The sequence below is a fragment of the Ranitomeya imitator genome, chromosome 2 (genome assembly GCF_032444005.1).
Source record: "Ranitomeya imitator isolate aRanImi1 chromosome 2, aRanImi1.pri, whole genome shotgun sequence".
NCBI lineage: Eukaryota > Metazoa > Chordata > Amphibia > Anura > Dendrobatidae > Ranitomeya > Ranitomeya imitator.
In genome coordinates this window covers 26,559,719-26,587,174 of record NC_091283.1, presented here as the reverse complement: position 1 = coordinate 26,587,174, position 27,456 = coordinate 26,559,719, and the positions used below count along the sequence as shown (strand labels likewise).

The 27,456-nt window shown below is 43.3% G+C and overlaps 1 protein-coding gene across 4 annotated transcripts in view; it reads left to right on the top strand.

Annotated features, from left to right (window-relative positions):
• Positions 1 to 27,248, top strand: part of GABBR1 (gamma-aminobutyric acid type B receptor subunit 1) — a 146,873-nt gene extending 119,625 nt beyond the window's left edge. For all 4 annotated transcript variants that reach the window (XM_069746228.1, XM_069746230.1, XM_069746231.1 and 1 more), the window contains 6 exons: positions 14,768 to 14,884; positions 15,388 to 15,481; positions 16,351 to 16,478; positions 20,888 to 21,016; positions 25,241 to 25,384; positions 26,005 to 27,248. In XM_069746228.1, coding sequence (XP_069602329.1) covers positions 14,768 to 14,884; positions 15,388 to 15,481; positions 16,351 to 16,478; positions 20,888 to 21,016; positions 25,241 to 25,384; positions 26,005 to 26,232 — 840 coding nt within the window. In that variant the 3' untranslated portion in view covers positions 26,233 to 27,248. The remainder of the gene's footprint in view (positions 1 to 14,767; positions 14,885 to 15,387; positions 15,482 to 16,350; positions 16,479 to 20,887; positions 21,017 to 25,240; positions 25,385 to 26,004) is intronic.
• Positions 27,249 to 27,456: the final 208 nt, after the last annotated feature.

Sequence of the window (27,456 nt, the reverse complement as noted above, 5' to 3'; positions counted from 1 at the left end):
TTCAGCAGGGAAGTGGCCCACATTATGATGCCTGCTTGTTTCTTTCCTCACTATGTGGTATGTCCAAAGGTCTGGTCTCACAGATTCTATTCTAGTTGTCTACTGGTTGAGGATGGAATTTGGGGTTTCTGGTGTTTACTTGTCTAGTTCTTGGTGTCTAATGTTTTTTTGCCTCTTCATTTATGTCTCATAGATTGGTTGCCAAATGAAGGTATCCAGTTGTCCAGCTAATTAATTTCTTGGTGCCCAATGGTTTAATGTCCAATGATTTAGTGTCTCATTTAATGGTTTTCAACAGTTTAGTGGCTCTTTCCTTCATGTATGTTGGTTTGATAGCCCATATGCTGGTGTCAAGATGTCTAGTTCCCTAACTTCTTTGTTCCCATTTTATTGGGATTTAATGATCCAGTGCCACATTTATTGGTGTCCACCAATTTGGAGGTCCATTTTAGTAACATAGTAACATAGTAACATAGTTAGTAAGGCCGAAAAAAGACATTTGTCCATCCAGTTCAGCCTATATTCCATCATAATAAATCCCCAGATCTACGTCCTTCTACAGAACCTAATAATTGTATGATACAATATTGTTCTGCTCCAGGAAGACATCCAGGCCTCTCTTGAACCCCTCGACTGAGTTCGCCATCACCACATCCTCAGGCAAGCAATTCCAGATTCTCACTGCCCTAACAGTAAAGAATCCTCTTCTATGTTTCTAGTGTACGGTTGTCTAATTCCCTAAGTTCTTTGTTCCGTGAGTTTAAGAATGTGTGATTAAGCACTCCATGACTGGGTTTGGTGCTTCATTGGTACTTTTGTGCTAGACTGGTTTGGTCCTTCATTCCCCTGTGCTCACTGGTTTGTTCACCCAGATTATGGTGTCCTCTAAGTGTAGTTTCTTAATCCTTGGTGCCCAGTGGTTTAATTTCTACTGATATTGTGATTTAGTGTCTCACTTACTGGTTTCAATTGGTATAATGACTCAATACATTTGTCCACTGGTTTGTTGGCCCTGACATTAATGTACACTTACCTGCTTTCTCAGTCCTTGTGGCTCGGTGGTTTAGGATCAGGTGATTCAATGCCCCATTTAGTGGACAGTTTGGTGACCCAGTTTTATTCATTTACTTGTCTATTCCCTTAGTCTATGTTGTTCAGTAGTTAAGTTCCTCATTTAATTATGGCTAATGGTTTAGTTGCCCAAATTCTGGTGTCCAACTATCTATGGTTATAAATCCTTTTGTACCCAATGGTGTAGTGTCCAATGATCAAGTATCTCATTTACTGGTGTCCACTGGTTTGGTGCCTCATTCCCTTATAGATACTGGTGTGGTGGCTCAGATTCTGGTGTCCAGATGTTTAGTTCCCTAAGTTTTTGGTGCTGGATCTGCTTATGTAATGCCACATTTACTGGTATCCACTGGTTTCGAGCACCATTCCCTTGTGCACACTGGATTCGTGACCTAGATTCTGGTGTTCGCTTATTTAGTTCCTCCGTCATGGTGCCCAGTAGTTTATAGTCTGCTGATGCAACAATTGTGTCCTATTTACTGGTGTCCATTTCCCTTGTGTCCACTGGTTGGATAGTCCTGATTCTGGAGTTCTCTAGTTTAGGATCTATTGATCTAGTGCACCATTCTATGAGGTCTCATTGTCTTTTTTTATGTCCAGTAATTTGGACACCCGAAAACTGGTGTCACACACCTTTCACCACCAGTAAATTGAATTTTAAATCAGGGACTCTATTCCCTTGATGTCAATGGTTTGGTGCCATATTCCCTGGTATCTGGTAGTTTGGGGCTCAGACTTCCTAAGCTCCTAATGTCCGAGTGTCCTTTTACTCATGAAAGCCTTAGCCGGGTGTTCACCAGTTTAGTTGCCAGCCTACTGGTGTCCATGATTACACTGCGGTAGTTAATGAAGCGTCATTGACTTTTGCATCACCCTCACTCTTTCCAGTACTGAATCCGGGGTATTTGCACATTATAATATATTGTATATTCTCATTGCGTCGTTATGGGATGTCCCCGAGGGTTTCCTCCAGATAGGCCCAAAAAATCCTGAAAAGCTGATTGACTTCATATAAATTGTCTTTCCAAAGCGCGATGTGGAAGACTTCAATTGTAAGCTCCACTGATCCAGAGCCCATAAATCCTCCGCACGGGACTGTCTGCCCTACAGACATACAGGGACTTAATAACAATTATAATAATATTAGAAGATGAAGCAGCCGCCCCCTCTCATTACAGAGAGAAGGCCGTGTCTCCAGCGAGGCATCTCCTGTGGTGAATCAGTGGAGCGGGCAACGTCAGCAGATCCTGATGAAATGACGATTGAGTCGGGGGTGCGGGGGTGTAGGTTTACATATTGGACATTGAACGCCTTGGGTCAGAAAGGAGAATAACATTAGAGGGCGCTTATAAAACGGCAGTGATGAACGAGCGTCAGGTTTCCAAGAGCTGATCCAGAGCAAGGCTGGTGGTGATGGCTTCTCACAATTCTGAGACTTGCTGCTATGGTGGCTTATCTGCAGAGGGGGTAACATGGAGCTCTTGGCCCTACCGCAAAACTTCCAAGAGGACCCCTTTCTACCATGTACCAGTTATAATACTGATGTCTTCTTAATTAACAGAAGGGTATTAGGGCCCAATGGAGACCACCTCTCAGATGAGACTGCTACCTTTACGCCTCTGCTGCTCCGTGCAATGTTTTATACTAGCGCATTCTGATTTCTCCCTCTATTTAGAGGAGCTCAATTATTATTATTACTATTATTTATTATAGCGCCATTTATTCCATGGCGCTTTACATGTGAGGTATACATAATAAAAAACAAGTACAGTAATCTTAAACAACATAAGGCACGACTGGTACAGGAGGAGAGAGGACCCTGCCCGCGAGGGCTCACAATCTACAAGGGATGGGTGAGGATTCAGTGATTTCCTTTTTTAGCAGTTTTAGCACTAAAATGTTGGGGTCACGGGTTCTTTTAGGGTCCCTCCACCAGTCAGGTACTTACATAATTACCAACAGACCTAAATTCAGGCGTTTCCTAGTCCCAAAATTATAAAAATCACACCCAAAAGTGGGCAGCTCCTCACGATATGGCGTCATTCCTGAGGGTGGGACAGAGATGTTGAGCAGAACTTTTCTTGTTCTCATCTTCCATATTTTTGTGTATTTTGTTGTTTCTCCTCGGCCCGGCATTCTCGGCACTAGTCTCCAGCTCTCACACGCTAGGAAAAAAAAGGCATTCGTCAGCACTCTGTAATGAGATCGCAAGGTCAGAAACTCTAAGGAACCCACCTGAAGATAGTCCAGTACATTCACAAGAGAGCGTCCAAATCCCGGGTGACGGTAAAACGAAATGTATTCCGCAATACACAAACGTGACAACGTTTCGATCTTTAGAAGGATTTTATCAATCACTTGATAAAGACCTTTTGAAGGTTGAAACGTTGTCACTTTGGTGTATGGTAGAATAAATTTGGTTTCACTTCCACAGTCGGGATTGGGACGCTGTCTCTTGTGAACGTATAGGTCTCACACGCTGTCATGACATATATCACACCCACGGCGTAATGACGACTCGGGGCCAAGTAAATGTAAGAGGCACCCATGATGGCAGCGCCATATGTAAAGACAGCTCACGGAGGACCGGACGCCGGGCTAAAGCAGGACAAATCTTTTCTGCTAAGCTCAAGTGTCGTAGTATCGACCAGTGCAACTCCGACCCACAATTATGGCTGTGTGCATGAAATCATCTTGTATCAGGAGCAATTACACGCCGTAAATGGCCCCCAAAAAGCCATTGCATGAACGTGTGTCCATCCTCGCTCCGGACTCCCAAGGACCTGAGCTTCTTATGTTTCTAAGGAGTTAATCTGTAAGAAATATGTCATCTAACCCAGAGAGCGGGAAGCTATTTTAGTCCCGTAATTGGCACTTTAGGGGGCCAATTAGGATAGATGATGACACTTTACCTTTAAGAAAGAGGGAATTGAGCCTAAGGAATTACTGGGGAGCCATAAGGACCTGAGCAAATTCTCGTTTCCCCAGTAACATCCATATCTGGAGAAGAAACCTAATGAGAACACCATTATTTCCTTCTATATAATTGGGAAAAAAATCATTGAAGTCGCCCTTTTAAGAAGAGCTGTCACCACATCTAAAGTGGGCGGTTTTTCCGCTTATTTTATTCCCCTGATTACATGTTCTTTATTTAGTTTTTTTTAATCCGGTTCCAGAAATATGATCCTTTTTATTTAGCGCCATTAATTCTGGTATTTATTAAAGGGGGCATGGCCGACATTATTCCTTGGGGGTGTGTATTTTGCTTGTTTTGCATAAATTACCCTGCGAGCCACGCCCAATTCCTAAAGGCAATAAAAATTGGCGCTAACTAAAAAAGGCCCGTATCTCCGGGACTGTACGGTGGATTTAGAAAGGGTAAAAAACAGAATAGTCAGGGGAGCAGCGGGAAGGAAATAAGAGCAGAAACTGGCGGCTTCTGACGCGGTGACAGGTCCGCTTTAAATGCGATCCTCTCTGTCTCTTCTCTTGGATCTGTGTGGTACTGACGGGCATGGCGAGATGAGGATGACAGGAGGAATCAGACTATTGAGGCAAATTGAGAAGCATTGGGGGGGGCGGCTGGTTGGCGACGAGCTATATTTTCCTTTTGCATCGTGTTTCCATGGTAACAGACAGCAACGCAATGCAGGAGCTTCACACGTGCATCTGCATCCCCCCCTCCGCATCTCCATGGTGTATAGATTGAGGATCATTAGCGCCGCACCTCATCATGAGGACGGATAGCGGAGGAAATGACGGCGATCAGACTTAATATAGAAGAACGGTTCTCGGGATGGAGTTTGACAAATAACAGCTGGTTGCGGCACACGGCGTCTGGTACGCTGGCATCATCCGATCTCGAGTCTGTCCCCTCTGGTCATGCTGTACAGTCAGGGGCCTCGTGTGTCTCCATCTTCTCTTATCTCTGTCCAATTTCTTCCATTCCTCTGGTGATACATTCAGCCGCGGTAACGATCTGCTGCCTCCGCCTCGGAGCGGATTGTGTGGTGGGGGGGCGGCTAGTGCGCTAGGATCCTGGGCTATTATTACCAATCTATGAAACAGTTGCTGAGCTGTTGGTTTCTATTGAATCCTTTTGTGCTGCGGCATCTGCCGCAATCTTTACGATTGATATATTTTGGCACAGTGGGAAAAAAAACCCTGACAACCAATTACTGATGATCAGCCTCTTAATTGTTATAGAGTGCGCGCCTTGCCCTTTAAATCATTATGAAAGTGCAACTTCAATCCCAACTGTGGGTGCAGTAAATATACCGCATTTGTTTTATTATTCACATCTGCCACACTGTGCTGCACAGATTCTCTATTCTCTCTAGCACAGGAGAAATATCTCCTCAGTGGCGCCCCCTGCTGGGTAATTAAATTTTAATGAGCTGCCAATAATGTGGGGGGAGGAGATCGTATCTGCTTTAGACATAGTTCTCAAAATCCTGCTATTTTCCTGAGAAACTGAAATAAATATGTCTTCTTTACCTATTTTAATGCTGCTATAACATCGAAAAGAATAGAACTACAATGCTGCCTCTGATATATACAAGACTATAACTACTAAAAAACTGCCTCTATGTATAATAAAATAATTCCTATAATACCACCCCTATGTGCAAAATATAACTGCTATAATACTGCTCCTATGTACAAGAATATAACTACTGTAATACTGCTCCTATGTACAAAATATAACTACTATAATACTGATCCCTATGTATAAGAATAGAACTACTATAATACTGCTCCTATGTACAAGAATATAACTACTATAATACTGCCCCTATGTATAAGAATAGAACTACTATAATACTGCTCCTATGCACAAGAATATAACTACTATAATACTGCTCCTATGTACAAGAATATAACTACTATAATACTGCTCCTATGTACAAGAATATAACTACTATAATACTGCCTCTATTTACAAGAATATAACTACTATAATACTGCCCCCTATGTACAAGAATATAACTACTATAATACTGCTCCTATGTACAAGAATATAACTACTATAATACTGCCCCTATGTATAAGAATAGAACTACTATAATACTGCCCCCTATGTACAAGAATATAACTACTATTATACTGCTCCTATATACAAGAATATAACTACTATAATACTGCTCCCTATGTATAAGAATATAACTACTATAATACTGCCCATATGTCCAAGAGTATAACTACTGTAATACTGATCCTGTGTATGTACAGTTTTCAGAATAATGCAATTTATACACAGGATTTGGCCGGCCGGGCGCGACCAAATAGCGAAGCGTGGTTCAAATTCCTCGTCAATTCGCTGCCGGACTGCACCTGTCGCTGATTGGTCATGCCCGGCCACGAACAATCAGTGAAGCCAGGGCCTGCTCCAGGTTTTTGAGGGCGAAAGAGTCTCAGTGGGCCCCTTTCTTTAACACATACCACGATTCATGATGCACAGATACAGCAGAGAAATATAGCACAGCCAAGTAGCATACATCCCACGTAGTATATAACACATCCCACGTAGTATATAGCACAGCCCACGTAGTATATAGCACAGCCCCCATAGTATATAGCACAGACACGTAGTATTTTGCCCAGCCACGTAATATATTGCACAGCCACGTAATATATTGCACAGCCACATAATATATTGCACAGCCACATAGTATATAGCACAGCCACGTAGTATATAGTACAGAGACGTAGTATATTACACAGCCCATGCAGTATATAACACATGCCACGTAGTATAGAGCACAGCGATATAGTATATTGCCCAGCTACGTAATATATACCACAGCCACGTAGTATATAGCACAGAGATGTAGAATATAACACAGCCCACGCAGTATATAACACAGCCCATGCAGTATATAACAGCGCCCATGTAGTATATTGCCCAGCCACGTAATGTATTGCACAGCCACGTAATATATTTCACAGCCACATAACATATTGCACAGCCACGTAGTATATAGCACAGCCACGTAGTATATAACACAGCCCATGCAATATATAACACAGGCCACATAGTATAGAGCACCTCAATGTAGTATATTGCACAGCCACGTAATATATACCACAGCCACGTAGTATATAGCACAGCCACGTAGTATATAACACAGCTTACGCAGTATATAACACAGCCCACAGCGATGTAGTATATTGCCCAGCCACATAATATATACCACAGCCACGTAGTATATAGCACAGAGACGTAGTATATGACACAGTATATAACACAGCCCATCTAACATAGCCTATGTAGTATATAGCAATGTGGGTACCATATCCCTGTTAAAAAAAAGAATTAAAATAAAAAATAGTTGTATACTCACCTTCCGTCGGCTCCGGATCCAGCCCAGGCGTTTACCGATGCTCCTCGCGACGCTCTGGTCCCAAGAATGCATTGCGGTCTCGCGAGATGATGAAGTAGCGGTCTCGCAAGACCGCTACGTTATCATCTCGTGAGACCGCAATGCATGGACAGGAGCGTCGCGAGGAGCAGCGGGAAAGGCGACGGATGGCGAGTATATAATGATTTTTTATTTTGTTTATTATTTTTTATATTAGATCTTTTTACTATGGAGGCAGCATCAATAGTAAAAAGTTGGTCACACAGGGTTAGTAGCAGTGTTAACGGCCTGCGTTACATCGCGGCATAACGCGGTGTAACGCAGCCATTAACTCTGTGTGAGCGCTGACTGGAGGGGGCACTGACAGAGAGTAAGAAGGGGCGAATTCGCGGCCGCGACCAATCAGCGACGGGGGATTTCCGTGACAGACAGACAGACGGTAGTGACCCTTAGACGATTATATATATAGATAATACTGCTCCTATGTACAAAAATATAACTACTATAATACTATTCCCCAATATGCAAGAATATAACTATTATAATACTGACCACCTATGTACAAGAAAGTAACTACTGTAATACTGCTCCTATGTGCAAGAATATAATTACAATAATACTGCTCCTATGTACAAGAATATAACTACTATAATACTGCTGTTATGTACAAGAATACACAGTGGGTACGGAAAGTATTCAGACCTCTTTACATTTTTCACTCTCTGCTTTATTGCAGCCATTTGGTAAATTCAAAAAAGTTCATTTTTTCTCATTAATGTACACTCTGCCTCCCATCTTGACTGAAAAAAAACAGAAATGTAGAAATTTTTACAAATTTATAAAAAAGGAAAAACTGAAATATCACATGGTCATAAGTCTTCAGCCCCTTTGCTCAGTATTGAGTAGAAGCACCTTTTGAGCTAGTACAGCCATGAGTCTACTTGGGAAGTTTTCCCCCTGGATTTGGGGATCCTCGGCCATTCTTCCTTGCAGATCCTCTCCAGTTCCGTCAGGTTGGATGGTTAACGTTGGTGGACGCCATTTTCAGGTTTATCCAGAGATGCTCAATTGGGTTTAGGTCAGGGCTCTGGCTGGGCCGGTCAAGAATGGTCACAGAGTTGTTCTGAAGCCATTCCTTTGTTATTTTAGCTGTGTGTTTAGGGTCATTGTCTTGTTGGAAGGTGAATCTTCAGCCAAGTCTGAAGACGTCTTCATCCAGGATATCTCTGTACTTGGCCGCATTCATGTTTCCTTCAATGACAACCAGTCGTCCTGTCCCTGCAGCTGAAAATACCCCATAGCATGATGCTGCCACCACCATGTTTCACTGTTGGGATTGTACTGTGCAGGTGATGAGCAGTGCATGGTTTTCTCCACACATACCACTTAGAATTATCACCAAAAAGGTCTATCTTCATCTCATCAGACCAGAGAATCTTATTTCTCATAGTCAGGGAGTCCTTCATGTGTTTTTTAGCAAACTCTATGTAGGCTTTCATGTGTCTTGTACTGAGGAGGGGCTTCCGTCAGGCCACTCTGCCATGAAGCCCTGACTGGCGGAGGGCTGAAGTAATAGTTGACTTTGTGGGACTTTCTCCCATCTCCCTACTGCATCTCTGGAGCTCAGCCACAGTGATCTTGGGGTTCTTCTTTACCTCTCTCACCAAGGCTCTTCTCCCACGATTGCTCAGTGTGGCTGGATGGCCTGGTCTAGGAAGACTTCTGCTGGTCCCAAATTTCTTCCATTTAAGGATTATGGAGGCTGTTGTGAATTCTGTTATCGAACTCCCTCCTGTGGTCGTGAATGGTACTTCGACGAGTTCTGTCCATGGACTCCCTCTGGTGGCTGTGAGTGGAGCTGCTGCTTCTGAGGTTCCTTCCACAGGTGACGTGATTTATCCTTTGGTTGGCTGCTCTATTTAACTCCACTCAGATCGTTACTCCATGCCAGCTGTCAATGTTCCTGCATTTGTTCAGTTCGCTCTTGGATCTTTCTGGTGACCTGTCTGCTCCAGCAGAAGCTAAGTTCCTGCCAGTTATTATTTGTTCATTGTTGCCTTGTCCAGCTGGATATCATGATTTTGCCTTACTAGCTGGAAGCTCTGGAATGCAGAGTGGCATCTCCGCACCGTTAGTCGGTGCGGAGGTCTTTTTGCACACTCTGCATGGTCTTTTGTAGTTTTTTGTGCTGACCGCAAAGATACCTTTCCTATCCTCTGTCTGTTTAGTAAGTCTGGCCTCCCTTTGCTGAAACCTGTTTTCATTTCTGCCTTTGTGACTTTCATCTTTACTCACAGTCAATATATGTGGGGGGCTGCCTTTTCCTTTGGGGAATTTCTCTGAGGCAAGGTAGGCTTTATTTTCTATTTCTAGGGCTAGCTAGCTCTTAGGCTGTGAAGAGGCGTCTAGGGAGAGTCAGGAACGCTCCACGGCTATTTCTAGTTGTTGTGATAGGATTAGGGGTTGCGGTCAGCAGAGCTCCCACATCCCAGAGCTAGTCCTGTGTCAGTTTAACTATCAGGTCGTGCCGGGTGCTCCTAACCACCAGGTCCATAACAGGAGGCCACTGTGCTCTTAGTAACTTTGAGAACTGCAGAAATTCTGTTGTAACCTTGGCCAGATTTGTGCCTTGCCACAGTTCTGTCTCTTAGCTTCTTGGCCAGTTCCTTTGACCTCATGATTCTCATTTGGTCTGACATGCACTGTGAGCTGTGAGGTCTTATACAGACAGGTGTGCACCTTTCCAAATCAAGTCCTATCAGTTTAATTAAATACAGCTCGACTCCAATGAAGGAGTGGAACCATCCCAAGGAGGATCACAAGGAAATGGACAGCACGTGACTTACCGTACATATGAGTGTCTGAGCGAAGGGTCTGAATAATTATGACCATGTGATATTTCAATTTTTCTGTTTAAATAAATTTGCAAAAAAAATCTACATTTCTGTTTTTTTTTTCAGTCAAGATGGGGTACAGAGTGTAAATTAATGAGGAAAAAGTGAACTTTTTTGAATTTACCAAATGGCTGCAATGAAACAAAGAGTGAAAAATTTAAAGGGGTCTGAATACTTTCCGTACCCACTGTAACTGCTATAATACTGCCTGCCTTTTTGGGGGGATATGTAATTTTATTCTTAGCAAATATCTGCCTAATTCTAAGTTTCTGACAATTATGGTAATGGGACGCACCCTCTGTGCCCACCCTATAATTTGACCTTGGTAGTGACAATCTGCATTTTGAGGTTTCCATGACTAATTAATATCCTGGACAATATCCCGTGCACCTTGAGTAATAACGATTGTACATACATAAACCAGACAGGTAACCGGACAATATACCAGTATATGGCGGTAATACTACAGATTATATACGTGGCCTCGGAGCAGTGTATATAACCTGCTCAATCTTAAAATCCTTATCGCAGCCGCCATGTCTGCAGGCCGGAGCGCAGGATTCCAGGTTATTAGGATAGCGGTGATTTATAACGGCTTATCTCACTAATGTCCTCATTTCCCGTACGACGGCCACTTTGTCTTGTGCCGTTATTAATGTATTTTGGTAAGCGGCTCCCAGTTTGTTGCGCCTTATCCCAGGCCGTGCCGCGCTCTTATAGGGTCATAAATCTCCGATTTTGCTTTTTTTCATTACACTGTAGTTGTCATCTTTAAGATAATGTTTTTGGGCTGTTTGATGAATCTCAGAGGAATGTAATCTGCAGCACCTAATCCACAGAGCAACTTCTTATAAAACACAACTCCTGTCTGCGGGGCCCGGGCTCGGGATAATGCATCCGCAGAGCTTCCAATTATACGAAAAAATACATTACGGACAAGATGTTCCACATTTCTGTACATTAGGGTTTTCATATTTTATGCTGATAAAGATTATACATTAAATTATATACATTTATATGGACTGGACGGCAGGCTTTAATGCTTTTTACTAGGCCTCAGAAACTGGACTTGTTACCCATAGCAACCAATCACAGCACAACTTTCATTTCTCCAGAGTGGTTTCTAAAATGAAAGCTGACGTGTGATTGGTTGCCATGGACAACAAGGTTAAGCTGCAGTAGAATGAGGATTCTAGGGCCTAACAGTGAAAATGATTCTGAACCCCTCCATTAAGGTTGACATCTTTTGGAATTAGGACGGTGGCAGTTTTGGTCTTATACTGTGTTCAATTAAATAGATGCGTCCCCAAATTATGGAATATGAGCACAAGTCATACTAATACGTATGACCCCTTCATCACTCACTGCAGACCAGACTCCTAAAATGTAAGCCCCCGACCCCTAGTGTACCGCCTGGTTGTATATATGTGTACACCAAAATGTAAAGTGCTGCAGAATATGTTGGTGCTATAGAAATAAAATTATTATTATTATATCCTTCAATTCTATACAATCTAGCAGGTACGTAACTATAATAGCTGCACCTGGGGTTGCACCCGGGCAGGCCCTGAAGTTTAGGGCGGCCCAAAAGGACCTTTTGCTTCATATGGAAAGACCATTACTATTAAAGACTTGAAATAATTTGTGGCTCCATTGGAGCTTTTGCATTGGGGCCCAGTGCCACAAGATTCAAGTTTCGCCACAGCAAACTAGCACCCTAAGTGACCAAATGTACATGTTCAGTCCTGCTATACTCTGCAATAAAGGATTAATCAAAGTATAAATAAGTATATACTATGCTCTAGATCCCAAAAAATGTACAAGGGAGACCACTAGCAAATGTAGGCAGAAGAGGACCCCTGTGCAAGAACGGTATATGGTGCCTTTGTGGTCCAATAATTCATCAGAATGCAAAATTCCACCTGTTTTAGATGTGGAAATGGGCCCCCTTACCTTTTGGGCCCCTGTGTGTCTGTAAAGGTTGCACTAATGGTATGTCCACCCCTGCGGGAGACCCCCGAAACATAGTCTCTGAAGTAAATATGGATCTTAGACTAAATTCCTAATGCACTCATACATGGCTACTGGACAAAATTTGTCGGGAATATCCCAGTTTTTCAGAAACTACATCCCAAGATTTGTGGTGTCCTGGGATCAATAGGGGTGACGTTTATGAGATCTCCCCCAAAGTGAGTTTGTTTGCTTGAGATTAGGGCGTTTCCAGTTGGGAGAATAGCGCCCCTTAAATTGCTAGCCCCAATGCTGGTAACTGTGGCCAAAAAAAAGATGCAAACCCTAGACTGAGACCCTGTGTATAGACATACAAACAGACCAGACCGCCTTTCTTACAGACCCAAGACCCCCCCCATTTATACCAAGCTCAGCCCCCAGACCGACCCCCTGTTTATACATACATTAGATCTTAGTGACCAACACTGGAAGCGTAATGACGTTTTTTGTTCAAATCCGGTCCCTCTGCAACCCGACATTGTTTATGAGAACATTGTCACTTTTTTGTGGGACGCTGCATTTGTAATTCTGAAATCTCTGGACAGTTCCAACAAATTAGGGACAATTGTCATACAGGTTACAAAAATGTAGAAAAAGCATTTCTGGGGAGATTTGCCCTCTATTTTAGAAGACCATCAGATCTCTGCCCCTCATCAGTAAAAGATTCAGTTTCCTTTAGCAGCCAAACAGGCCATTACTGTTGATTTTTCGATAAATCTCCCGTATGTTGTTCCGTCCTTGTTGTTAGCGGCACTGACCAGCACAGCACAGTGCACACCGTGAGCCGCGTATCTCTGCCGTGTTTGGGTCCTGGGCTTCCGCGTGTTTCCCGACATTTATACTTCTGCTGGAAGGCAGCGACGTATAACAACTTTTATTTTCCACTATCTAAGGCGAAGAAAGGTACTTGGGTCTTATTTTGTAGAACAATCAGAGTAAGTCACCTGTTCCATCAGTTATGCAAACAGAAGCAGAGGGGCATCAATGATTATTATGGGGTCTGTTTGGTGTCCGTTTTTTACAATGGAAAAAGACTGGCCTGAATGTCAAACTTTTTCTTCCATCCTTAAAAACTGAACCCAGACCGACCCTATAATAATGGTTGAGGGCCCTCTGGTCCCATTCGTATACGTATTAATAGAGGAGAGGTAGCAGGGTGTTTCACTAATCTCAGTCTTAAAGTTGTCGGGCAGGAAGCAGCACAAAAAGGACACAGAGGGCAGGTTTACCCATTGTAATCAATGGGAAAGGCATGCCAGAATTGTGGCAGAAAAGGGTGGATCGCATTCCTACAATGTAGTTAACGTGTTTTCCGCTCGCCCTGATCTCATATTAGCGGTTTATCCAGAATGCCCCGATGTGACAGCTCACCTGGAATCGATGCTCTGGTCCTTTACACTTGTGGATGTCTAGTAGGAAGCCCTAGGTCAGGTCTGTCTGCAGAAATCTAGACGTAGCAGAGCGAAACTGTCGTGCTTGATCGCACAGCGCACTTCTTAACCCGATTCTGTCAGCACACCTCACATAGGTAGGCAGCGGGATACCACAGCCCCTGTCAGCAGCACAGAGGATATCATCATATTAATAAGTATTCATATTCGGGCTGTTACCCAGATGTATCGGGCAATAATGGCATCTCAGGTCTCATCAAGGGAAGAAATAATTATATATATATATATATATATATATATATTTAAAAAAAAACAAAAAAAAACATTCTAATATATATTAAAAAAGAAAAGATGGATAATTAATCACTCCACTCATAGTCATTTGTCTAATGGATTCTAGTGATTACTGAGAAAGATGAAAATCCACTGGAGGTCCCGGCTTCAAGGGTCATGAACAGGCCAGACATGGCCCTTTATCTTCCCAATGTACAATAATCATCTAATTTTCAGAAATTACTGAAACGGCCACTGGGGGGCGACACATGTTGTCTGAGCTTGTGATAATTATCTGCATTTTGAGTTGATAACCAATGCTTCTGATATAGTATATTAATCGCTCTGCAGTAATACGTATCTGAGTTAACATTGATATTATATTTATAAATCATTGCACTGTACATTACTGCCCTATTATAGTATAACCTTAAGGGCCAATTCTTAAGTAGGAAAAACACATTCTTCTTGTACTCTCCTTACTGCCAGGGTGAAGGGGAATTATAATACACCAAAATAATAATTCTAGCTCCATTCCCTCTTCCAAAAATGAGACAAATTAGGTGATTATGCTCCTCCCCTGCTTAGAGAATAACTCCGCCCCTGCTTATTCCACTTTTATCCATTGTTTACATGGTTTCATCTGTGCTCGGACATTCAAAACAAGATAAGGAGATGATATAACATGATATGACATACGTGTGCTATTATTGGGTCATTATTCCTATGTTTTACGTTTGGAATTTCTTATTATTGCTACTAACAGCAGTCACAGACCCTGGAGCCCTGGAAGCTGTATAGTACAGTTGGACTACTCCTCGGCCTGGATGTAATAACCTTTGGGATCTGGCAAATAGTGGATCCCCTGCAGCGCACTATTGAGGTGAGACGGCCTTCATAAGATGCTTTCTGTCCATGCGTCGTGTATCGACCACTTATTTCAGTGGGTGTAGTTCCCTATAGAGGGGGCAAGCCCCAATCAAATGAATAGGACAGTTGGAAAAATTACAATTTACACCCATGCAGTCCGACCAAGGCAGTATTTCACCCTTTCCCCAAGTCTCCAGAACTCATGAGACCTTCCCAATCTGAATCTGTCCAACCATATATGTTCCAAAAAAAACAGATTCAATTTCATTCTAGTAAAATTTCTGTAATTTTACAATTGCAAATTTGCCCTATGTTGACCTACAGGTGACACTAGAAAACCGATTCTTTCTTATAAAGTAGAGCTAATTAGCATTTTTCTCCAGAAAGCATTGCCGGAGCTGCCGGATCTTCGCAAGGAGAACCAGGACCTATTAAGGACATGTTTGTTTTTTTTAATAAAAGGATTTTGAAATATTGTCTCTTGCATAAATGTACATTATTCTTCGTCCATCCTAGGAGTTCACTAAAGAAGAACCCCGGGGAGACCTTGATGTCCTCATCCTGCCTCAGCTGGAGCACTGCAGCTCTGTGAAGATGAACACGTGGCTCGGTGAGGATCAGCCATTCATGTGGATAGTTTCTGGGGTCAACAGAGAAGAATTACAATCCCATGATTGGATCCATAAAGTGACTATAAACATAAGGATGGATGACCTCGGGGAGATCAAAACATCCAACACCGTGGAGACACCATCACGTGTTTCTCAACGCAGTGATCCAGAACACTGCCCCCATCCCTTATGGGAAATATGCAAATGCATGTAGAAAAGCCGCGGAGACACCATCACGTGTTTCTCAACGCAAGCGATGGGAGCAGTGTTCTGGATCACTGCGTTGAGAAACACGTGATGGTGTCTCCGCGGTGTTGGATGTTTTGACCTCCCCGAGGTCATTCATCCTTATGTCTATAGTCCTTTTACTAGGCACTGCTCCTAATAGCCAGTTTCCTACTCCACACTGATGAGGGGCAAATACCCCGAAACAGCTGTCTGTGGATGGAAACCATGTTTTGGCATAGGTGGTTTTCCTTTTTGGATGCTGCCCTTCCCGTGGTTGTTCCTTCCCGGTGAAAGACCTGGCTATTTATTGCTTGCGTTGAGAAACACGTGATGGTGTCTCCGCGGCTTTTCTACATGGATCCATAAAGTGGGCGTTTTGTCTTGGGGTGATGGGATTGTGGGAACGAGGCTTAATTGCCCCAATTTTGGGCCTTACCGTGTCTGTAATTATGCATCACTGTCATCACGTGATCGGCCGATAATCCACGATGGGCAGAAGAGTTCATTCTCCGCGACGAGATACCATCGTATCACTGTGACGCTTGTGTTATTTTGCACCGTTCCTTTGTTCTTCGTCTTCTCTACGTCCCGGATCTTCTTCAATCTTTTACATCTTCATCGCTTTTCTTCTTGTTCCCAGGTATTGTGTACGGCTCCAAGGGTCTCCTGCTCTTGCTCGGTATCTTTCTAGCTTACGAAACAAAGAGCGTCTCCACTGAGAAAATCAATGACCACCGTGCGGTGGGGATGGCCATATACAATGTAGCTGTGAGTATCGAGAGCAAGAAAATGAGGTGTGTTCGTTCTTTTTACCGTCTAGTGTAGGAAATGGGACTAGAAATCATCTGTACCGATGTCACCGCGTCTGTCCTCGAGTTATCGGTGAGCAGAGAAATAACCAAGTGTCACAGGGATCAATAGGAAATCAATCCACCCGAAAATTGCCCGTCTGATGGTTTGCAGAGAATGAACACTGAGCACTGAAAAATACTTGGGTTTGTCAAAAAAAATAGCAGCTTTATTATCTGTATATGTTTGTAATACATGCGTAATGTACATGATATTTTTTTCCACACCTGCCTAAAACGTTTGCAAAGTAAGAATGTTTTAAAAAACTGAAATGTTGATAGTTTGTTTGAATCAATTAACAACATGGAAAGTGAAAGAGCAAAAGAGAAATGTAAATCCCATCAGTATTGGGGGACCGCTCTTTAACATCATCACTTTTTCTCATCACTTGTACATTATATATGGAGGATCTCGGCAGGAGGTTGTTCCAAACATCTCAGAGGCCTGACCCCAGATCTTCTGTGTATGAGGCTTGTGCGGATCCTTCCATCTCTTCATGTGATTCCAGACAGACTGGATGAAGTGTCATCAAGGCTCTGTGCGGCCGGATCATCACCCCCAGGACTCCTCGTTCTTACTGACATTGGCACGATGTTGGAGGTCGTTGTCCGGCTGCAGGATAAATTTGGAGCCGATCAGATGCCTCCTGGTGGTATTACATGATGGATAAGAATCTATCGGGATTTCTTAATCCTGACCAAATCCCAAACTATATTTGTTGAAATGCAGCCAAAAACTTGGCACGACCCTCCACCGTCCATCACTCTTCTTGCAGACCCTCATTATCGTGCCGTTCTTGAGCCCTTCTAAGAACAATCTGCTTTGTCACATTTGTCACACTTATCTTTTCGTGCATAGTTGTGTCACTTGGCCTTGTTCCTATGTACAAAATTTAATTTTTGTACATCTCTCATAAAAATCACTGTTGGCCATATTCCTCAGTACATGGGTGAGGCTGGGTCTGACCATTTGCTGCCAGTTCTGAGCTGATGGCACTGCTGGACATCTTCCTATTATGAAGACAAATAACATGTGTCTCACCTGCTGCACTAAGTTTCATTGGCCAACCACTGCATCTATGGCCCTCAAGGTTGCCAATCTCTTGGTGCGTCTTCAAAAGAGATTGACTAGTACGTTTAGAAACCCACGTCTGTGAGAGACATTGCTGATGCAATATAACTACCTTGTGTCTTGGTGCTATGCCCAGTATTGCTATGGTTTATGACCTGTGATACTTCATGTCTCTTTGTGGATCTTCAGCAGCGAGTCTCTTCAGTGTTCACAGGAATTGTGCCCTTCACAACCGTTGAAGGTGAGCATATTCCTTGGTTTAATTTTTTAGTTTTTAACCCAGATAATACCATTTTGCGCTCATTATCTTTCTAGTTTTTATCATAATCATGATACTGTCTTCCACAACCTCACCATTGTGACAGTTTGTCTGTTCCTCACCCAGTTTTGAAGTCTCCTACAAAGCTGCTTCTGTTTCTGAAAATTACTGTGTTTTCACCTACATAGTCCTACAAAATCCCTGACTTTGTGACAAGCCCACCTAAAAGAATTAATGCTGTTTTGAAGACAATGTGCAGTCACTAAATATTGATGGGATGTAGATTTCTATTTTGTTCATTCACTTTGCTTGTTTTAATTGACACAAATAAATTATTATCACTTCTTTTCATGAAAGCATTATTACTTTGCGGCATTTTTTCCCCACTTGCCTAAAATTACTTACAGTCCTATATATATACAGCACAGACCAAAAGTTTGGACACATCTTCTCATTTAAAGATTTTTATGTATTTTCATGACTATAAGGCTATGTGCGGATTAGGCTTAGGAATTTCTGGTGCAGATTCTGATTCTCCTGGCAGAAAACGCACCTGCGGATTTGTCGCGTTTTTTTGTGCGGTTTTGTGGCGGTTTTCTTGCGGATTTGCTGCGTTTTTAACCCCTGCAATTTTCTATAATGGAATGGGTACAAAAACGCTGCATATTCACAAAAAAGAAGTGACATGCTACTTCTTTTAAACCGCAGCGTTTCTGCAGCGGATTTTCCGCAAAGTGTGCACAGCATTTTTTTTTCTCATTGATTTACATTGTACTGTAAATCAATTGCGGATCTGCAGCGTTTCTGCACCGCAAAAAATGCTGCGGATCCGCAGAGAATCCGCAACGTGTGCACATACCCTTAAAACTGTAAATTCACACTGAAGGCATCAAAACTATGAAGTAACACATGTGGAATTATATACTTAACAAAAAAGTGTGAAACAACTTAAATTGTGTCTTATAATCTAGGTTCTTCAAAGTAGCCACCTTTTGCTTTGATGACTGCTTTGCACACTCTTGGCATTCTCTTGATGAGCTTCAAAAGGTAGTCACCGGGAATGGTTTTCTCTTCACAGGTGTGCCCTGTCAGGTTTAATAAGAGGGATTTCTTGCCTTATAAATGGGTTTGGGACCATCAGTTGTGTTGAGCAGAAGTCTGGTGGATACACAGCTGATAGTCATACTGAATAGACTGTTAGAATTTGTATTATGGCAAGAAAAAAGCAGCTAAGTAAAGAAAAACGAGTGGCCATCATTACTTTAAGAAATTAAGGTCAGTCAGTCCGAAAAATTGGGCAAACTTTGGAAGTGTCCGCAAGTGCAGTTGCAAAAACCATCAAGCGCTACAAAGAAACTGGCTCACATGAGGACCGCCCCAGGAAAGAAAGACCAAGAGTCACCTCTGCTTCTGAGGATAAGTTTATCCGAGTCACCAGCCTCAGAAATCGCAGGGTAACAGCCGCTCAATGCCACACAGAGTTCTAGCAGCAGACACATCTCTACAACAACTGTTAAGAGGAGACTTTGTGCAGCAGGCCTTCATGGTAAAATAGCTGCTAGGAAACCACTGCTAAGGACAGGCAACAAGCAGAAGAGACTTGTTTGGGCTAAAGAACACAAGGAATGGACATTAGACCAGTGGAAATCTGTGCTTTGCTCTGATGAGTCCAAATTTGAGATCTTTGGTTCCAACCATCGTGTCTTTGTGCGACGCAGAAAAGGTGAATGGATGGACTCTACATGCCAGGTTCCCACCGTGAAGCATGGAGGAGGAGGTGTGATGGTGTGGGGGTGCTTTGCTGGTGATACTGTTGGGGATTTATTCAAAATTGAAGGCATACTGAACCAGCATGGCTACCACAGCATCTTGCAGCGGCATGCTATTCCGTCCGGTTTGCGTTTAGTTGGACCATCATTTATTTTTTTAACAGGACAATGACCCCAAACACACCTCCAGGCTGTGTAAGGGCTATTTGACCAAGAAGGAGAGTGATGGGGTGCTACACCAGATGACCTGGCCTCCAAAGTCACCAGACCTGAACCCAACCGAGATGGTTTGGGGTGAGCTGGACCCCAGAGTGAAGGCAAAAGGGCCAACAAGTGTTAAGCATCTCTGGGAACTCCTTCAAGATTGTTGGAAGACCATTCCCGGTGACTACCTCTTGAAGCTCATCAAGAGAATGCCAAGAGTGTGCAAAGCAGTCATCAAAGCAAAAGGTGGCTACTTTGAAGAACCTAGAATATAAGACATAATTTCAGTTGTTTCACACTTTTTTGTTAAGTATATAATTCCACATGTGGTAATTCATAGTTTTGATGCCTTCAGTGTGAAAGTACAATTTTCATAGTCATGAAAATACAGAAAAATCTTTAAATGAGAAGGTGTGTCCAAACTTTTGGTCTGTACTGTATATATAAATACATGTGCTTCTCCCAAAATTAGAATATCATCAAAAAGTGAATTTATTTCCGTTCTTCAATACAAAAAGTGAAACTCCTATATTCTATAGAGTCATTACACACAGAGTGATCTATTTCACGTGTTTATTTCTGTTAATGTCGATGATTATGGCTTGCACCCAATGAAAACACAAATGTATAAAGTATATTATGTATAAAGTATATGCATCACTCCCCTTGGGTGTAATCCAAAATATGTCCCGTTGCACCATACACCTCACTCTGAGATTTCTTAATCCGCTCATTTTTCCAGCCTCTCACATAACCGGTTGTCTTAGATTCCACAGCTCTCGGGTTGAAGCTCGTTGTCACGTTGAATCGCTGATCCTCCATAGAAAAGACTCGTTTTTGCAAATATTAAATTAAATCATAAATCTACTAAATTCAGTCTACAAGATCCTAAATCTACGGTCTGCGGCCCCTACTGCAATGAGGGGTCATGTATGGTCTTATTGTGGCCTCCTGGTTGATTGGCATGAATGAAGCCCTCGCAGACACCCACCATTCACGTCCTCACCTGCCATGTTATTCTGCAGGTCCTGTGTCTGATCACGGCGCCAGTCACCATGATCCTCAGCAGTCAACAAGACGCCTCCTTCGCTTTCTCTTCGCTGGCCATCGTCTTTTCAGCCTACATCACACTGGTTGTATTATTTGTTCCAAAGGTGAGAAACCTTTTCAGATATGGTCGTTTATCAACCTCTCTCCTCAAATCCTCACTATAACGATTCCTGAGATACATTCTGTATTATTCTCCAGAGCAGCATTCACAATTCTGGATGGTGACAAGCTCAGACTCAAACTGTCTGGATGTGTTACTTACCATCTAGTAGGCCGGGGAAAAAGAAAAAACACAGTAGTTTGACAATAAATGGCTTCACCCAACCACTGACCATGAGTGGAGAAAAAGTTTTGGTGTTATCATTCACATTCTCTGAAAAATGGCCAAGAAAGCAAAAATTCTGCCGGGGTATGTAAACGTTTGAGCACAAGTGTATGTACACAGTGACTGCACCAGCAGAATAGTGAGTGCAGCTCTGGGGTATAATACAGGATGTAACTCAGGATCAGTAATGTAATGTATGTACACAGTGACTGCACCAGCAGAATAGTGAGTGCAGCTCTGGGGTATAATACAGGATGTAACTCAGGATCAGTAATGTAATGTATGTACACAGTGACTGCACCAGCAGAATAGTGAGTGCAGCTCTGGGGTATAATACAGGAGGTAACTCAGGATCAGTAATGTATATACACAGTGACTGCACCAGCAGAATAGTGAGTGCAGCTCTGGGGTATAATACAGGAGGTAACTCAGGATCAGTAATGTAATGTATGTAGACAGTGACTGCACCAGCAGAATAGTGAGTGCAGCTCTGGGGTATAATACAGGAGGTAACTCAGGATCAGTAATGTAATGTATGTACACAGTGAGTGCACCAGCAGAATAGTGAGTGCAGATCTGGGGTATAATACAGGATGTAACTGAGGATCAGTAATGTAATGTATGTACACAATGACTACACCAGCAGAATAGTGAGTGCAGCTCTGGGGTATAATACAGGATGTAACCCAGGATCAGTAATGTAATGTATGTACACAGTGACTGCACCAGCAGAATAGTGAGTGCAGCTCTGGGGTATAATACAGGAGGTAACTCAGGATCAGTAATGTAATGTATGTACACAGTGACTGCACCAGCAGAATAGTGAGTGCAGCTCTGGGGTATAATACAGGAGGTAACTCAGGATCAGTAATGTAATGTATGTACACAGTGACTGCACCAGCAGAATAGTGAGTGTAGCTCTGGGGTATAATACAGGATGTAACTCAGGGTCAGTAATGTAATGTATGTACACAGTGACTGCACCAGCAGAATAGTGAGTGCAGCTCTGGAGTATAATACAGGAGGTAACTCAGGATCAGTAATGTAATGTATGTACACAGTGACTGCACCAGCAGAATAGTGAGTGTAGCTCTGGGGTATAATACAGGATGTAACTCAGGGTCAGTAATGTAATGTATGTACACAGTGACTGCACCAGCAGAATAGTGAGTGCAGCTCTGGGGTATAATACAGGAGGTAACTCAGGATCAGTAATGTAATGTATGTACACAGTGACTGCACCAGCAGAATAGTGAGTGCAGCTCTGGGGTATAATACAGGATGTAACTCAGGGTCAGTAATGTAATGTATGTACACAGTGACTGCACCAGCAGAATAGTGAGTGCAGCTCTGGAGTATAATCCAGGAGGTAACTCAGGATCAGTAATGTAATATATATGTACACAGTGACTGCACCAGCAGAATAGTGAGTGCAGCTCTGGGGTATAATACAGGGTGAAACTCAGGATCAGTAATGTAATGTATGTACACCGTGACTGCACCAGCAGAATAATGAGTGCAGCTCTGGAGTATAATACAGGATGTAACTCAGGATCCGTAATGTAATATATATGTACACAGTGACTGCACCAGCAGAATAGTGAGTGCAGCTCTGGAGTATAATACAGGAGGTAACTCAGGATCAGTAATGTAATGTATGTACACAGTGACTGCACCAGTAGAATAGTGAGCACAGCTCTGGAGTATAATACAGGATGTAACTCAGGATCAGTAATCTAATGTATGTACACAGTGACTGCACCAGCAGAATAGTGAGCGCAGCTCTGGAGTATAATACAGGATGTAACTCAGGATCAGTAATCTAATGTATGTACACAGTGACTGCACCAGCAGAATAGTGAGTGCAGCTCTGGAGTATAATACAGGAGGTAACTCAGGATCAGTAATGTAATGTATGTACACAGTGACTGCACCAGCAGAATAGTGAGCGCAGCTCTGGAGTATAATACAGGATGTAACTCAGGATCAGTAATCTAATGTATGTACACAGTGACTGCACCAGCAGAATAGTGAGTGCAGCTCTGGAGTATAATACAGGATGTAACTCAGGATCAGTAATGTAATGTATGTACACAGTGACTGCACCAGCAGAATAGTGAGTGCAGCTCTGGGTATAATACAGGATGTAACTCAGGATCAGTAATGTAATGTATGTACACAGTGACTGCACCAGCAGAATAGTGAGTGCAGCTCTGGAGCATCATTTACATCATATATGTGAGGATGTGCTGCAGATTTTATGTGCTGCCCCAATAACTAGCATGGTGGTATAAGCAGAGAATCGCTCTCCTGCAGTAACAATGCTAATGGTCGGGTTTGGTGCCGGCAGTACGGATCTATAGTTACACCTCACTCATCGCTCAGGCAGACAAGTGGTTTGGAACGTGATGTCAGGAAATCACAGGAGGATTGGAATAAGCTGCAGATCAATTGTACAGGAGTGCGCAGCGCAGGCCGCATCGTGTTCTCATGTTCCTGTCTATATTACTTCATCTCCCGTCAGACACATTTAACTCTTGGTTTATTGCCGTCATATAAATCTTGATGTCCACAAATCAAGAAATCTTCAGAGCGCTGAGCAGGAACAACCCTGACACCTCTTAGATGTGCTGGAGAATAATGCATGAGCTTCAGTTTACACGGCTCAGCTCGGGGTCTCTGTGCTTTTTTAAAAAGGAAATGGTAGAATCTTTCTGTTTCTGCGTATGGTTTCTCACTTGCGTGTTTTTAACGGAACCTCAAAACCTCATATAACAGAGCCGCTATTTGCGGAAATAGCTCAAATATGGGAAGAAACCATCCACCAAAACTATGGAAAAACCATGAAAGTCCAGACAAGATTCTATAATTAAAATATGTATCTTTATTTAGATAACTAAAAGAAATTGTGTGCACGTATCAGGACAAATTATACAAGCTAAAAATGTTAAAAAAAATGAAAACTGCAAATCTAATCAATAGTATAGATGGTGGACCCGAGGATAAAAAGAATCCACAACAATATATTAGGCCATATATAATGGAGATATGTGGGATCCTAGTAAGGGTATTATAAATCTCCAAAGATTAAGTGAAAAAATTATTATTATTATTTTTTTTTTTTTTTAAATAGAGAACATTAATTATTAATAAATATCATTAAATCAATAAGTAAAAAGGAGAAAAACCCTTTTAGAGACAATTAAAGTGCAGCAATGTAAAAAAAATAAGCAACAGAAACTCCATATAGTACCCAAAGTGCATTGTGCTAAATGCAAAAACAATTAAACAATGGAGATCTGTACCTGTACCTGTACCTCTGAACCCCGACGCGCGTTTTGGAAATGACTTCCTTTTGATATAACATTTTCTTTTATTTTATACATAATTTAATTTCTTAAGCTAATTGCTATATGAACATTGATCCCTGAGGTGTTATAAGTCAAATATGGTCTTCTATTGTCCAGCATTCTGCTCAATGTCAGGTGGCAGCTGTAGTGCCGTAAAGCGTGTCGTTATTGCAGCCTATAGGAAGGTCCAGTGTAGGAACGTCAGACATCAGGTGCCGTTGTATCATGAGCCGGGCAGCTCCACACCCATGGGATGCCAGCTGTAGTAAACAGTCGGCTTCATGCTATAACAGCAGGGAGAGGAGTGACAATGGCACGATTGCTGCTGTGAGTTTGCATTGGCTCCATTGGAACGTTGTACATACTGCAAAATGGTATCAATAAAAACCACAGCTCTTCACACAGAATCAAGGCCTTACACAGGTTCATAGGTGCAAAAAAAGGGTAAATGTCTCCCAACGTGTGGACAGGAATAATTTAATGCCACAGAATACAGATAATCTGCCCCAGTGTCACTTTATAGTGACGGTTTTGGGGAGGATTCTCTCCTGTTCCAGCACGACCCTTGGAAGAAACTACATCAGCAACGCAATCTGTCTGTCTGATGGAGTCTCAAGATGTCTCTTCAGCCCCGATATCTTTTGTATCTGCAGATGAGACGTCTCATTACTCGAGGGGAATGGCAGTCGGAGCAGCAGGACACGCTGAAGACCGGATCGTCCACCAACAATAACGAGGAGGAGAAATCACGGCTGCTGGAGAGAGAGAACCAGGAGCTGGGCAGGATCATCGCGGAGGTGACGGCTCGGACGTTATGCGCTCACCGTCTTGTGCTTTTCTATATTGGTCGTATCGTTCTGTAAGATCTCTGCTTGCGTGACTTTTAGCCTCCTCATCAGAGACCACCCCCTCAAGAACGCGGCACTGCGGCAGATTTGGCCCTGGTCTCACTTTCGATAACTAAAGCAAGCAGATGATTTTGCCGGTAGACGCCGATGGCAGCAATGTAGTGTCACATGGCGGCCATTCTAATGAGTCCCACGTGGTATGGAGAAGACCTCTATTATAAAGGGGGGTCCCCAGTGGAGCGGACCACCCTCTGTCTAATCAATATCATTATGTATATGGACAAGGGCCGCCATCTTTGCAGATTATTTCCATGCAATTACAGCAAGCAGAGATCTTGAACATTGTGAGATACTGAAAATTTGGGTTGCCTTTTCTGCTTTCACTAATCTTATGGGGACGCACAGAGGCATGCATAGTCATCGGTGCTACGGTTGGTGCTCATGTCAGTGACTAGCCTCCGGGACCGTCCTTTATCGGGGGGGCGGTATTTTAAGCAAAGATTTAATGTTTGCCACATTGTCCGCCACCGTCAGCTCGGTATCACTGTTACCTTTTCCCTTCCATGCAGAAAGAAGAGCGGGTCATGGAGTTGCGCCAGCAGCTGCGCTCCCGCAGGAAACAGTCAGTGACGGCGCGGGAAAACTGCTCCGACAATCACTATCCTAACTCCACGGGGGCTGTCTCCTCTCTCTACCAGCCCGGACTCCCTCTTGCCAGATGTCTGGTGGCCGAAGGGGGTGACAAATTGGGCAGGAACAGCTGTGATGGAAGCCGCGTGCACCTCTTATACAAATAGAGATGTCACGCCACAACATGGCGGCCCCCAGGCGTGCAGGCAGTCTTCTGTCTACATGGCTGTCTATACACTGTGTGGCCTCTTTTCTTACATCTCTCTTCTCCATGTGTATTCCCTGTCTGTCTCATCTCTATCTGTCTCCCTCTTTGTCGTTTTCTGATACTCCTGGGACTCTAAGCACTCTCTCTCTCTCGCTCTGTCTCTGGATGTCTCATGTATTAGGCACCTTATATGTGATATCCATCGCTAAATACACAGTTCCCTGTGTCGAGCCCCCAAAACATGTGTCCCCTGCCCAGGGCCTCGGAGTGCGTCCCCCTCAGGGAACATCCATTATCTAGTATCAACTGGAGTCACCCACCCCTTGAAATCACCAGAGTCAATTGTCCTCTGGAGGCATCCACCCCCTGATGTCACTTGTCCTACAAAGTCATCTGGCCCCTGGAGTCACCAGCCCCCCACAGAGCCACTTGTACCCCAGAATCACTCGCCTCCCAGTGTCACCTGCTGCTCTCTGGAGTTACTCACCCCCCTGAAGTCACTTGTCACCCGGAGTCACCCTCCCTCCCGAGTCACCTGCCCGTGGGATCATTTGTCCCCCAGAGTGACTCATTCCCCAGAGTCACTTGTCCCCGGGAGTCACTTGTCCCCCAGAGTCATCCGGTCCCCAAATTCACTTGTCCTCGGGAGTTTACTTGTCCCCAGAGTCACCCGGTCCCCAGAGTCACTTGTCCCCGTGAGTCACCCGTTCTCCAGAGTTACTTGTCCCCGGGAGTTACTTGTGCCCAGAGTCAGCCGGTCCCCAGAGTCACTTGTCCCCAGGAGTCACTTGTCCCCGAGAGTCACCCGTTCTCCGGAGTCACTTGTCCCCGGGAGTCACTTGTCCCCCAGAGTCACCCGGTACCCAGAGTCACTTATTCCCTGGAGTCACCTGTCCCCCGGAGTCACCCACTCCTGCACTTTCGTTTTCTAAAACTGTGATTGGAGATTGCAATAAATAAATGACAGAAGATTTCTCCACCGATTCCTCATTATTCAACGGGTTTCTCATCATCATCACTCTCCCATACAGGAGAGTGATATACAGTGGATATAAAAAGTCTACACTCCCTTGTTAAAATTCTGTTTTCTTGTCTTATAAAAAAAAATCAGCCGAAAAGAAATCATTTCAGAACATTTTCCACCTTTAATGTCACCCATAATCTCTACAAATCCACTGAAAAA